This window comes from Mustela putorius, unplaced genomic scaffold (genome assembly GCF_011764305.1).
Source record: "Mustela putorius furo isolate JIRA1106 unplaced genomic scaffold, ASM1176430v1.1 tig00000275_pilon_pilon_pilon, whole genome shotgun sequence".
Classification (NCBI taxonomy): Eukaryota; Metazoa; Chordata; class Mammalia; order Carnivora; family Mustelidae; genus Mustela; species Mustela putorius.
In genome coordinates this window covers 8,561,334-8,576,801 of record NW_025421341.1, presented here as the reverse complement: position 1 = coordinate 8,576,801, position 15,468 = coordinate 8,561,334, and the positions used below count along the sequence as shown (strand labels likewise).

The following is a 15,468-nucleotide window of genomic DNA, read 5'->3' as shown; positions in this document are numbered from 1 at the left end:
TAGCCCCTCTACTGCACACAGCTCTTATTGCTCCAATGAGCAAGAGGATCAACTAGAAGATGAATATAGGTCTTTCATATTGCAGTGCAAAAGAACAGATGCTAGGAAAATGAGATGATCTGGTAGGATACTGTTTTAATTGATACTTTTGTACAAAGTGCTTGCAATGACTGATACTGCGTAAAATGGAGGCTATTTAAAAATTATATGCAATGTTCTCCAGCTCATTGAATGTGGGGCTAGATCTTTGGATTGCTGTGTTCTTCTCAAGCTGAGCCAGGCCTACACAGAAGCAACCATGTCAATTGGCATTGATTTTGGCACTACCTACTCCTGCGTGGGTGTCTTCCAGCATGGGAAAGTGGAAATAATGGCCAGTGATCAGGAAAACCGAACCACCCCAAGTTATGTCACCTTCATGGACACTGAATGATTGATCGGTGACACTGCAAAGAATCAAGTTGTGATGAACCCCACCAGCACAGATTTTGAAGCCAAATGCCTGATTAGACAGAAATTTGATGATGCTGTTGTCCAATCTGATACGAAGCATTGGCCTTTCATGGTGGTGAATGATGCTGACAGGCCCAAGGTCTAAATAGAATACAAGGGAGAGACAAAAAGCTTCTATTCAGAGGAGGTGTCTTCTATGGTTTTGATGAAAATGAAGGAAATTACAGAGGCTTATCTTGAGAAGACAGTTACCAATGCAGTTGTCACAGTACCTGTGTACTTCAATGATTCTCAGCGTCAGGCTACCAAAGATGCTGGAACTATTGCTGGTCTCAATATACTTTGAATCATCAATGAGCCAACTGCTGGTGCTATTGCTTATGGCTTAGACAAAAGAGTTAGAGCTGAAAGGAATGCGCTGATCTTTGACTTAGGAGGTGACACTTTTGATGTGCTAATCCTTACTACAGAAGATGGTATCTTTCAGGTTAAGTGCACAGTTGGAGACACCCACCACTTCTTAGGTGGAGAAGACTTTGACAACTGAATGGTCAACCATTTTATTGCAGAGTTCAAGCGCAAACATAAGAAATATATCAGTGAAAACAAAGGGGAAGTTCGTCATCTCTGTACTGCTTGTGAATGTGCTAAGCGTACACTTTCTTCCAGCACCCAGGCCAGTATTGAGATTGATTCTCTGTATGAAGGAATCAACTTCTATACTTCTATCACTCATGCTGGGTTTGAAGAATTAAATGCTGACCTGTTTTGTGGCACCCTGGACCCTGTAGAGAAAGCCCTTCAGGATGCAAGTTACACAAGTCTCAGATCCACGATACTGTCCTGGTGGGTGTTTCTACCCATATCCCCAAGACTCAGAAACTTCTCCAAGATTTCTTCCGTGGAAAAGAACTGAATAAGAGCATCAACCCTGACGAGGCTGTTGCTTATGGTGCAGCTGTCCAGGCAGCCATCCTTTCTGGAGACAAACCTGGAAATGTTCAAGGTTTGCTGTTGTTGGATGTCATTCCACTTTCTCTTGGCATAGAAACTGCTGGACAAGTCATGACTGTTCTCATTAAGCATAATACTACCATTTCTACCAAACAGACACAGATCTTCACTACCTACTCCGACAACCAGCCTGGTATGCTTATTCAGGTGTATGAAGGTAGAGCGTGCCATGACCAAGGACAACATCCTATTTAGAAAGTTTGAACTCACAGGCATACCTCCTGCCCCTCGTGGTGTCCCATTGATTGAGGTCACTTTTGATATTGATGCTAATGGTATCCTCAAAGAGAACAAGATTACCATCACTAATGACAAGGGTGGCTTAGCAAGCAAGATATTGAGCGCATGGTCGGGGAAGCTGAGAAGTACAAAGCTGAAGATGAGAAACAGCAGGACAAGGTGTCTTCCAAGAATTCACTTGAGTCTTACACATTCAACATGAAAGCAACTGTTGAAGATGGAAAACTTCAGGGCAAGATAAATGATAAAGACAAACAGAAGATTCTTGACAAGTGCAATGGAATCATCAACCGGCTTGATAAGAACCAGACTGCCAAGAAGGAAGAATTTGAACACCAGCAGAAAGAGCTGGAGAAAGTCTGCAATCCCATCATCACCAAGCTGTACCAGAGTGTAGGGCGCATGCCAGGAGGAGTGCCTGGAGGCTTCCTTGGTGGTGGAGCTCCTCCCTCTGGTGGTGCCTCCTCTGGGCCCACCATTGAAGAGGTTGATTAAAGCAACCTGAGAATAAATAGGTCTAGCATTGTTCCACACACAATATTCAAAGGACCCAAATTTGTAGCAAATCCCATAGCAGCTGTAGAGTTGAGCTGCTCTAGCAAAAAACTGGGTATTCTTGATACCTGAATATGGAATATGTGCACAGGAAAGGAAATAAACATTGCACTTTATAAGCACTGTAAATGGAAAATGCAATGTCTTAAATAAAACTGTATTTAAAATTGGCAAAAAAAAATTATATGCAATGTTCTCCAAACTGAATGATCTAATTATTGGCTACTCATTTTTCATATATCCAAAGGTTCATTTTACATACTTATGTATTTAATTTTTTAAAGATTTGTCTATGAGAGAGAGAGAAAGTGGACCCACAAGCCTGGGGTTGGGCAGTGAGAGAAGAGCAAGCTCCCCACTGAGCATGGAGTCTGACATGGCTTGATCCCACAACTCCAAAATCATGACCTGAGCTGAAACCAAGGGTTGGAACACCCAATCAACCAAGCTACCCAGGTGTCCATATCCAAAAGTTTTTTTTTTTGGTTTATTTTGTTTTTACAAAAACTATATCGCACTTAATCCCATTGTGCTACTGTAAATTCCTCCTGTGGATGAACACATAAAGAAAAGAAAGCAAGCCAGCCAATATTCTTCTTATGTAAACTGTGAAGCATAAAAAGTATATAAAATGCAATTTTATGTAGGGCTTAAAATTAATTTCTGGCTACTTAGGTAATCAAAGATGGGTTAAAAAAAATATATTCATAGGTGACTGTAAGTTTGGCTCCTAAGAAAAATCAGAAACAAAGTATGAAATATATAATTATATGTGTTGCTAAAGGCATATTTGTCATTTTGGGGAAAACTTTCCATATGGTATTCGTAAGTCTTTGGTAAGCATTATCAGAACACGTGGTTGATAAACTCAATGGCTTGCACTGTGGCAAATTTTAATACTTAGGGAATTGCTAATGAGACACCTCCCTTATAAAAACCATTCTTAATGAAATAATTAGAAGACATACTTATAATTTCTCTTAAAAATACCTTGTAAATGGAGCTAATAAATTTGTAAAAATAAAATAATAATATAAATGTCATACCTAAGAACACCACCAGCATCTACCAAGTTCTTCTTTAACATGTTAAAGGCTTTTTCCTGCTCCATTCGGATTATTTTCCTATCAATTTTGGGGTCTGTAGGAACTCTATATTCAGGAAACTTCTGTACCTTTTTAATGTAAATCCTGTTTGTAAGTAAAAGAAGAATTTCTTTCATTATAATATCAAGAAAATCAAATTTACCAAGTGGAAGTTTATGCATTGAAGTTTAGAGAAAAATCAATTAAACTAGAGAGAGCATTCAGCAGATTATGTTGAAAAATAAGCCATATTCTCAGTGCGCAATATTTAGCAAATTAACAATAATCAAGACATCAGGAAAAATATCTGAATATTTATGGATATTAACTTTTGTGTCTGGATTTGCCTCTTCCCAATTTTCCTGGAAGCCATAAAACACTCGTGCCGGGGGCTCTGGGAGGGGATGGGCAGCAGCTGTGGCAGCTGGAGGATCAAGAAGGAACATGTGCTGCACTGTCAGTTCTCTGTGTGGCAGCCGCTGTTCGGAAGCCTTACCATTACGTGTCATTCTTCCACTCCTCAGAATGTGAAGGGTTATTTACTTGATGATGGAACTCTGGTGGTTTCAGGATGAGAAGATCCGCCAACAAGTTCTTAGCCAAACAGTGATAATAAGGCAGAAGAAATACAGTGGTCGGATGATGAGAACACAGATACCCTTATGGCACCAGGATTTCCCAAAGTCACCACTAAAGGTCAAGAAGCTACCAACTCCTGTGTATGGGGGGGGGGTGTATTTCCTAAACTTAACTGGAGTGCCCCATGGGATATGTACTGGATAGCAATGAACAGTTCTCTGAAATGTAAAGCCCTCAGTGAAGTCTTTCTACTGTTCAAGAGTTCTGATTTCATCACTCACAACTTTATTCAACCATTTTTTCATTGTACTGATGATTCTCCACATCTCTGTATAGAATATGAGCTTATTCTTGGAAAATGGTATGAATTGATTCTTCAGCCTTCCGTTACACAAATCGTAAAGTGACAGTGCAACCCTGTCTTCCATGAGTTACTGACTTCCCAAAGAATTTGCAGACCCGTCTACTGGGAAGGATGCTCATAAACTCATTGATTTTCATAAACTGAAAAGAAAATGGTAAGAGGATGACTGATGAGAGCACCAGAGTTCAAGTCCCAGGTAAAGAGGAAATCACCTTGGTGTTAGGAGGCTACTTTCAACTCACAACTTCCTGTTACCCCATTCTGTTGGAGTGGGAGGCAGTGTGAAATCAATACCTTTTTATATTCATATACAATAAGCCAGGAAAAAAGGGAGGAACTTTGCTACTTGTAAAAATAAATGATAATTAGACCTTAAACATAAACAAAAACCTCATGCCTAGATTAATTTAATAGCCTCCTTCTGGGCCTCTTGGTCCCGTTCCTTAAATCTACTTGATATATTAATACTACAATAATTCTTCACATTTGTACTTCTCTGTTGAAGAATCTACCTGCTCTTAATCGAGTACAAATTTCTTGGCAGCAGTCAAGGCATCCCATATGATTCTAGCTTATTTACCTAATCTAACTTTCAATTACTTCAAATGTAAAATTGCTTTTTTCAGACAAGTTTATCATTTCAATGTTCCTTCCTCCTCTGATACCAAAAATACAATCACATCATATCTTTATTCATGTAATTTCCTGACCTACAATATCTCCCCTCTCACTCTTTATCTACCCAAAAGCAACCTAAACTTCAGCATTCATGTTAAGTTGTGCTTTCTTCCCTGTTAATGAATTTGCATGGATATGTTCCTTCTCTTCTGAGTTAGCTAACTGACACATTTGGTACTATATACTATACCATTATCTTTTCCAACAGTTTTTTGTTTTCTGATCTGCCTCAACTATATTTTAAGTTTCCCATGATTAAGTAAAATCTAGTACCTCTTTCAGTCTCCCTCTTTCCCATGGCACCCAAAGTGTTGCGGAGCACAATTGATATTCAAAAAGTACTTGTAGAAGAATATAGCGAATAAAGTTATTTCTTCACACAGAGAGGTTTTCTCCCAAATTATATCTAAAGTTTTATACTGCTTATATTTAAAAGCAGTTAAAAGTTTTATTTCACAGTCAGGTTTAAATATTACCTAAAGTTATGAAAACTCTTCTGAACTAATTTGAAGAACTTCTTGAGAATGTACAGGTTTGTGATATAAAATGTGACATTGAAATAAAATATTTCAAAGATTAACTATACCCAACCCTTATATGGTATCTTTAAAAATTTTATCTGAGAATTTAAAACTTTCAATGTCTAAAAATAAATTAGAAAGAACATTACAAAAATCTTTTATTGCTTCCAATTTTTCATTCTCACCCAAAGCAATCACCAATCTGTAGTCTTAGTCTATCTAAAACTTAATTGTGTTGATCTCATACATTGCTGGTATGAATATTATTGTTAAAATCTTTCTAAAGAGCGATTGTCTTCATAATACCACCTGTAAACATTTAAAATAATATAACCTTTGCACTAGCAATTTCATTTCAACAAATTTACTCTACTGATGTACTTGCACAAGTATACAAATAGGTATAATGTTATTAACTGGAGCTTTGTATATAATAATAAAGAATACTTTTCAGATCTTACATGTCCATCATTAGAGGACTAATTCAGTAAATGACAATCCATCCATAAATGCAATATTGTATGGCTCCTGAAAAGAAGGAACCATGAAACTAATATAATGTTATATGCCAATTATATTTTAATTTTTTAAAAATAAATAAATGCAAAGAAGGAACAAGTCCTTTCATGTGCAGATATGGAGACAATTTTGAGATATATTGGGAATGAAATAACAAAAACGAAAACAAAGCACAGAGTGGTATATGTCATTACATTCACACTAGTGTGAAGCAAAAACAGTTGTGCAGTAAATAACCACAATAGGCATTTAGAATAGAAATAAAGCAATGTGAATTCAGAGCAGGAAAGAAAGTATACTACTACCTAACTTTTTGAGACTGACATGCTACCTACTGAGCTAACGAGCACCTACTATTACCTAACTTTAAGGAAAGAAAATATTAATAAGTTTTACTGAGATTCAGCATTTTTGAGTATAAAGGAGGATAGGTACGCATGCACATACACAGAATATCTTTGGAGAGTTACTCAGGAAGCTGCTAAGAGCTGTTGCCTTAAAAAGGGACATAGGACTAATGAATCATTGAACACTACATCAAAAACTAATGATGTACTATATGGTGGCTAACTGAATATAATAATAAACAAATAAATAAAAAGGGACATAGGGAGTAGAAGTAAAAGGAAACATACTGTACTGTACACTTATTGGCATTGTTTAAACGCAATAAAAATGTGCACATTAGTTATTAGAAAATAAATACTTAATAAACAGAAAATTAAAGAAAATAAAGCTTACCGGGCTGGACAAGTGGCTTTATAGAGCTGACAAGACCTGCTCTCCTGCTCACTGATTTTTTTTAACTGGAAACCTTTTCTCCTTGGCCCATACTGGCACTCCATTACCACGGCTCTACTCCCTGTGGGCCAAAACCAACTATTGATATTAATTCAAATATCCATCTGTTCTAGACACTAGAATAAAAATAACTCAGTGGTGGCAATGTCCAAATTTATACTTTCAATTACACAACTTTAAGGAAAGAAAACATCAGTAAGTCTTACTAAGATGTATAAACATGTAAGTTTAAAAGATTATATAGTATTTATCAAAAGTACATTATGGTTAAAGAAATTTACAAATACCACAGTTACTGAATGTTATCTGATATTTACATACATATGGTTTTTAATAATAAAATTTCACCACTCCATAAGTAGAAATTAGCAAAAGCTACATTTGTTAGTAAATATTGTTATGTAAAGTTTTATATTCTTTTATAATTTTTCCTTATTTCTATTTGTACTGTTAGAATACAGTTGTCCCCCCTTATCCGCGGGGGATACGTTCCAAGACCCACAGTGAATGCCTGAAAGGATGGACGATACTAAACTCTATATAAACTATGTTTTTTCCTACCTATATATATACCTATAATAAAGTTCAATTAACAAATTAGGCACAGTAAGAGAGCAACTACAATAACTTATAAAATAGAACAATTCTAACAATATACTGTCATAAAAGCTGTATGAATGGGGTCTCTCTCAAAATATCTTATTGTACTGTACTCACCCTTCTTCTTCTTGTGATGCTGTGAGATGATAAAATGCCTATGTGATGAGATGAAATGAGGTGAATGACAAAGGCACTGGGACATAGCATTAGGCTACTATTCACCTTCTGACACTACGTCAGAAGGAGGATCATCTGCTTCCAGACTGTGGTTGAGAACAGGCAACTGAAACCTTGGAAGTGAAACTGCGGATAAGGGGGGACTACAATAATGTAATAACCAGCCTCTGAGACGGCGCCCAATGATCCCTGAAAATGACGTCACGTTAATCACGTCCTTGTTTAATTCCCTCCCCTTGAGCATGGGCTACACTGACTGACTTCCCAATGGAAACGTACTTAACTTACTTCTCATGAACATGGCTGAAGTGAGAAGATGTTATTTTTGATATAAGTTATAAAAAGCCTGTGACTTCCATCCTGGGTACTCTCTTGCTCTTGCTCTTGCTTGGATTGGTCTCTCTGGGCGAAATCAACTGTCTACAGTGAGGCAGCTCTGTGCAGAGGCCCATGTGGCAAGGAATAAGCCACCTGAGTGAGCTTGGAAGCAGATCCTCCCCCAGCCAAATGGTGAGATGACTACAGCTCCAGCCAACACCTCAACTGCAGTCTTGTGAAAGAAACTGAGGCAGAACCACCTTGCTAAGCTGCTCTTTGATTCCTGACTCACAGAAACCTGAGATAAATGTTTTTTGTTTTCAGCCATCAAGTTTTGGGTAATTTGTTACACAGCAGTAGAATATAAATAAGTGTATGTGAAAACTATATAGTTTATGGCTTTAAAAAGTAAAATATCCTATTCTAGTACAGCAAATTTTTCAAATATAAAATAAAAAAGAATCATAAGTAATAGTGTTGATAAAGCTGACTTTAAAATTTAAAGCTTAGAAATTTTAAATATAAACTTTAGAATTTATATTAACTTAGAGATAATAATAATAATAAAGAATTAATATGGAGAATTTAAAGAGCTACAAATAATTTTTAAAAATAAAGAACCAGGGGTGCCTGGGTGGCTCAGTGGGTTAAAGCCTCTGCCTTCGGCTCAGGTCATGATCCCAGGATTTGGGGATTGAGACCCGCATTGGGCTCTCTGCTCAGCAGGGAGCCTGCTTCCCTCTCTCTCTCTCTGTCTGCCTCTCTGCCTCTTGTGATCTCTCTCTGCCAAATAAACAAAATCTTTTTAAAAATTTATTAAAAAACATAATAATAAAGGACCAAACAGAAAAATGGGTAAAGACTATGAATAGGCAATTCAGAAAGGAAAAAAGATATTAAATGAACAAATAAAAAGATGTTCAACTTTATTAGTAAATACGGAAATGCAAATTCAAGCAATAGGAAAATACCATCTCACATTCTTCACATTGGCAAAAATAAAAAATCTGACAGTATTCTAAAATAACTGAATCCACTGATGAATTTTAACATCACAAAAAGGTGTTGCACATAGGCAGCAATAAGAAGTACAGAACACACCTATGATATATTCTTGCAAAATACTTTAATGGAGATCAAATCTTCATTTAATCAAGCCTCTAGATCTAACAGTCCACAGGAAATATAGGGGATTTTTAAAAAACATGTTGAACTACAGCACAGAGATGGAATCAACAAAACTCAGAATATAGAAAACTCTACATGATAAACTACCTGGGGGAAAAGAGGAGAGAGATTTTTAGAAAAATTTCAAGAGATAAAACCAAATGTAAACTGTGAAATCTGTCTGGATGTGAATTTGAACAAACCTATGGAAAAAGAATTATTAGATAAGTAAAGAAATGTGACATTGGACATTTTATGACATTAAGAAAAAACTGTTAATTCTTTTACGATAATGTGATTGTCATTGTATATATGTACATATACAAAGATCCTTATCTCTTAGAGATATTTATTTTAGAATATAATATATACTTTGGTAATTATAGATAAAGCAACTGGATATCTGGAATTTGCTATAAAATCATCTTGGGGGTGAGGAATGAAAAAGTGGGTAGGGATATAAATGAGTCTAGAATGATCATATGCTAATAGTTGTTGAAGCTGGATGGTGGATACAGGGAGTCATAGGATTCTACATATTATTACCTTCACTTTGAGATACAGACATATATAGATATACACACACACACATACTATTAGATATGTTACCTTTACTTTTAGATATGTATCTATATCTATATATATGAAAATTTCCAGAATATAAAGACTTTTAAAGTCTGACAATGCTGTGTCATAAGGTAAATGAAGGAAAGGGAAATTTTCATATATTGCTGAAACAAGTAACAATTGGTACAGGTTGCTAATTCCACATGTACAATTCTGAAACTGAAGAAGTTCAGAACACAAAATTTTTTGGAATGCATTTAATTGCAAAACCTGACCTGAACTTTATGTGACTATTTATAATCTTTGTACCTCTTAGTGTTACTAACCATAAAATATTACTATGTTCGATTATGTGATAGGGTCAACAGAATACTTGCTGTTGAGTATTCTGTAATATATTACATTCCAAAAATTCTGAAATACATGTGGCCAAAAATTTTAGAGAACAGATTTTGCATCTGTACGACCACTTTATTTTTTATTTTTTATTTTTTTACTAGGTGGTCTTTCTTTAATTTAAATTCAACTAATTAATACAGTGTGTTATTAGTTTCAGAGGTAGAGTCAGTGATTGATCAGTCTCATATAGTACCCAGTGCTCATTATATCATGTGCCTTCTTTAATGTCTATCACCCAATTACCCCAATCCCTCACCCCTCTCGTTTGTTTCAGCAACTCTCAGTTTGTTTCCTATGAACAAGAGTCTCTTATGGTTTGTCTCTCTCTCTGATTTTGTCTTGCTTTCTTTTCCCCCTCCCTTACCCTATGATTCTCTGCTTCGCTTCTGAAATTCCACATATGAGTGAGTTCATATGATAACTGTCTTTCTCGGACTTATTTCGCTTAGCGTAATATCCTCTAGTTTCATCCATGTTGTTGCAAATGCAAGATTTCTTTTTTGGGGGATGGCTCTTGTACAACCCCTTTAGAGAGCAACTTGAGATAATCTTGTAAAAATGAAATGGGCATACTTTGCAACTCAGCATTTCCACTTTAATGCATGCACTATTAACTTATTTACATCTTTTCAAAAGAAAATGTATATTGTTTGACTATAGCATTCTTTGTAATATTGAAAATTAGAAACACCCTAAATGATCATTAGTAGAAAAATAATTGTGGTTTCGTCATATGCTGGAACGTTATGTACTCGTTAAATTAAGATCTGTAAGCATCATTATAGATGGATTTCAAGAAATAAGGGTGAGCAAAAATTTACATAACAATGTCCACAGTTTACCATTTATGAATATTTCAAAATATTCAAAACAATAAAATACATTATTGTAAATACAAATATGTGTGATAAAGTATAAAAATACAGACTGGAAAGATATACCCCCAATTTATGTAGTGGCTGCCTGTGGAGAGTTAGCATGGGGATTAGAACTAGGGAGGGGGAAAATGTTGTATTTCTTTTATAGAATACTGATGAAACCTGGGCAGAAAAGGTTACATGTACCTCATATTCCTCCACATATCTTTTTTTACCCTCAGAGGTCCAAGATGAGACTGCAACTCTTCCACTAAATCAGTATTTCCCCAGTCCTAAAATAAATCACTTGTCGTCATGTTTTTTGGGATTTGACTAGCCTGAGGGTGAATCTCTGGAAACTGAAACTCCACCACTTTAGGGGCATCTGGCTGGCTCATTCGGTGTAGCATGCAACTCTTATCTCAGGGTTGTGAGCTGAAGCCCCACACTGGGTGTAGAGATTACTTAAAATCTTAAAAACACACACACACAAAACTCTACCCCTTTAATACACTAGCCCAATATTTGACTAGCATATGTAACACATTTGATGCTTGAGAATCCTAATATTACAATTCTGTATAACACCAGAATGCATTCAAATTCTACACAGTAACTTGAGAGTTATGAGCTATAAAATATAAAATGAATACAAATTTGTCCAACAAGACGAATCAAGGGAGGTGAGAATATCTGGACTGGATTAAAAAAAATGCAACAGATATACCTATTTAGAATAATAAAATTGCTCTGTTAATATTTTTATTTTCTATGTATCAGCATAGTATCTATGGAAGTATTATTTATTTATTCTAATATATTAAAATAAAATTTCATAAAATAATTGGTCATATTTAAGTTTTCTTTTTAGTTTAACATGCATTTTCATCAATTAACATTTAGTTGGCATTCACAAAAACGACATTTTGGTAGGAAATTTTTAGGAAAACCATATTTTTACAATGGATCATGGCAGTGCTGACCCTTTTAAAATAATTCCCTTAAAAAAGTACCTGCATTAACAAATGGGATTCCATCATATGGGACATACTGAGATTTCCACATCAAGCGTGTAGCTGGCTTGGCTGGACTTGGAGATTGGCGGGTCCCCCAAACACTCTGTGTTTGCTGCTTATGAAATGTTAGAACACTTTCTAATTCGGTCTCACTTACACAGTAGCCACGGTATGAATCTCCAATTTTCTGCATGTGGTAGAAATTAAATAACAAAATTATTAGCAAATATGTTTCATTGTACAAAAAATTAAATTAAGTGGTTGTCCAAGATAAAAGACTCATCAGTTTTCAAAAGAGACTGTCATTGTCCTCTCAGATTAATGATCTATTACAACCAGTGTATCTGCTCTGCTTTTAACTAGCATTATCAAGTAGATATTCTCCAAATGTTAGAGAATATAATGTCAAACTCATGACCACACCATCAGTATCAAAATTTTGCTTGAGAGAAATAATATTTAGGGAGGATAGTTTGAAGAACACATTGTGTATCCATTCATCGTATATTTAAAATCCTACCTCTGGATCCAAAAAGATCGGCACAAAACTAGCCGTAAAAGTACTGGTTTCCTATGGGGCTTCTTTTGCTAAAATTAATTTTGGTATGACATCAATCTTTTGAAAGCTTATGAAAACTGTGATAGTATCTCTTAAATAATATAAAAGAATTTGCTCATTTTATCAAAATTCTTCTTCTTCTTTTTTTTTTTTTTAAAGATTTTATTTATTTATTTGAGAGAGAGTGAGAGAGAGCATGAGCAAGGAGAAGGTCAGAGGGAGAAGCAGACTCCGCATGGAGCTGGGAGCCTGTTGTGGGACTTGATCCCGGGACTCCGGGATCATGACCTGAGCCAAAGGCAGTCGTCCAACCAACTGAGCCACCCAGACGTCCCTATCAAAATTCTTTTTTAGAAGATCCTTCTCTGAGAGAAAATTGTCTGAACTTAGTACCAAAAATAGTTAATGGTTTTATTTTATGGAAATTAATTACTTTTATCTAATGGACACAGAATTTATTTTTCTTTAATATTTATTTATTTGACAGAGAGAGAGAGAGAGAGATCACAAGTAGGCAGAGATGCAGGCAGAGAGAGAGGGGGGAGGCAGGCTCCCTGCTGAGCAGAGAGCCTAATGTGGGGCTCAATCCCAGGACCCTGAGATCATGACCTGAGCCGAAGGCAGAGGCTTTAACCCACTAAGCCCCCCAGCCACCCATGGACACAGAATTTAATAACTGGGCTTCTCCTTTTTGAAATGTAAATGCTTAAATTATAGGAAAGTATGTGTGTATGTGCACACATATATATGTATGTGTGCATGCATACCCACAGTTCATTAAGATATACATTTCTTACTTCCATTTTATGGTTACATTCTTGCTTTTCTTTATTCTTTAGTTCCTATTTTAATTTCCACCTTGCTACTATATTTTATGGTAAGCTATCTTCATTCTTCCTGAAACAAGGAAGATGTAAATAGTGTGAATAACTGATATTATCTCTCCACAAACATGTAAGTAAACTTAACAAAAGTAGAAGCTTTTTCCATACCAATAGAGAAATATCTATTAACTGTGATCTCCTGCACTAAAAGGCACATAGACCTACAACTGACTCCATGTATGTTTCTCCATTAAAGGGAGCAAGACCAGAGATATGGGACTAGGAATCTTTTTATTAGACTAAATATTTCACCCTGTAAGGATATATTTAATAAAAACACTATTGTGGCTGTACTTTAGGTCATAATAAGAAGAAACAATCTGGGGGCTCCTGGGTGGCTCAGTGGGTTAAGCCTCTGCCTCTGCCTCTGCCTTCGGCTCAGGTCATGATCTCAGGGTCCTGGGATCGAGCCCCACATCGGGCTCTCTGCTCAGCAGGGAGCCTGCTTCCTCCTCTCTGCCTCCTCTCTGCCTACTTGTGATCTCTGTCTGTCAAATAAATAAATAAAATCTTAAAAAATAATAATAATAATAAAAATTCCTAGTCTTACAAATATTTTTCTAGCCCAGATATTTCTTCATCAAATATCAACTGCAAATACAAGTAGAAACATAAAGTCCACCTATTAACATTTTTTAACACAGAAAATGAACAGAGTTTATAATGTTTTCAATGAAAAGAAAAATTCAGAATTAGTATAATATAACCAGATCTCTATCAGGAGATGAAAGTTTAATATATATTTTTTTTAGATTTTATTTATTTATTTGACAGAGAGAAAGTGAGAGATCACAAGCAGGCAGGCCGAGAAAGGGGGAAGCAGGCTCCCCACCGAGCACAGAGCCCGATGGAGGGCTGGATCCCAGGACCCTGAGATCATGACCTGAGCAGAAGGCAGAAGCTTAACCCACTGAGCCACCCAGGTACCCCCAGGAGATAAAAAAGTTTAATACAGTTTTGAAATTTATCCAGCTAGTACACTTTGGTCAAACCTAAAAAATGCGTATGGAAAAACAATTTAAATGAAAAGTCAGAAAGTAAAAAGGATTATTAAACTATATCTATCTATATATATTTTTAAAGACTATTTATTTGAGAGGGAGAGAGCATGAGTGGAGGGTAGGGACAGAGGGAGAGGAATTGGGCAAGCAGACTCCCCACTGAGCAGAGAGCCCAACGCAGGGCTTGATCCTAGGACACCAAGATCACGACTTGAGCCAAAGTCAGACACTCAAAAGACTAAGCCACCCAGATGCCACTATTAAACAATATTCTGAAGCAAAATGCAGAAAATATTTTCTCAGCCATTAATCAAAACTATTTTTCACTACTATACAGCTTAGGAGAGAAGAAAGAATCCTTTACTGATAGAGATACTCATTCTGTTGGACAGTTTTGATGAATTTCTTACAAGATGTATGACAATAGGTAAGCCACACAACACACATGGTTGTTAAGACAAGCTGATTTGACTACATTAATTGCTAATGCTTTAATGTCTATAGCATTCTGTAAAGTTTACAATAATGATTTTAAAAATCCTCATCAGGGACGCCTGTGTGGCTCAGTCGGTTAAGCATGTGACCCTTGGTTTCAACTCTGATTGCCCCATGATGGCCTGGGCTCAGCAGGGAGTCTGCTTGACACGCTCTCTTCTCTCCCTCTCCCCTTCACCCTGCTCATGCTCTCTCTCTCTTTCTCTAAAATAATAAATAAATATTAAAAAAAAAAAAACCCTCATCAAACAACAATAATAGTTACTTTTGGAAACCTGTGAAAAACTATAATAAACAAAAAGTGTGAGGGGGGGAAAAATCTGTCTACCTACCTGTACAAATAGATTTATATATAAATGACTTAGAAAAGCAACAATACTGGGGCACCTGGGTGGCTCAGTGGGTTAAAGCCTCTGCCTTCAGCTCAGGTCATGCTCTCAGGGTCCTGGGACCGAGTCCCACATCGGGCTCTCTGCTCGCAGGAGCCTGCTCCCCCCGCGCCACTGCCTGGCTCTCTGCCCACTTCTGGTCTCTGTCAAATAAATAAATTAAATCTTTAAAAAAAAACAAAAAAAGAAAAGCAACAATACTAAAATTGTTCTACTCAATACGATATGTC

General features: G+C 36.3%; 2 protein-coding genes and 1 pseudogene across 11 annotated transcripts in view; 2 read left to right on the top strand and 1 right to left on the bottom strand.

The window, feature by feature from the left end:
- Positions 1-15,468, bottom strand: part of CARF (calcium responsive transcription factor) — an 87,702-nt gene that overhangs the window by 37,919 nt on the left and 34,315 nt on the right. For all 10 annotated transcript variants that reach the window (XR_006606351.1, XR_001181465.2, XR_006606350.1 and 7 more), the window contains 3 exons: positions 11,908-12,097; positions 6,750-6,870; positions 3,309-3,452 (listed from right to left, as the gene is read on the bottom strand). Coding sequence is in view for 7 of the 10 variants with exons in the window: in XM_045078585.1 (XP_044934520.1) it covers positions 3,309-3,452; positions 6,750-6,870; positions 11,908-12,097 (455 nt within the window). In the remaining 3 variants the exon portion in view is untranslated. The remainder of the gene's footprint in view (positions 1-3,308; positions 3,453-6,749; positions 6,871-11,907; positions 12,098-15,468) is intronic.
- On the top strand, positions 299-2,271 carry LOC101683890 (annotated as a pseudogene).
- On the top strand, positions 3,752-4,333 carry LOC123391670 (cell division cycle protein 123 homolog). The gene is given in 1 exon segment (XM_045078929.1): positions 3,752-4,333. A coding segment is annotated over 1 exon segment (582 nt).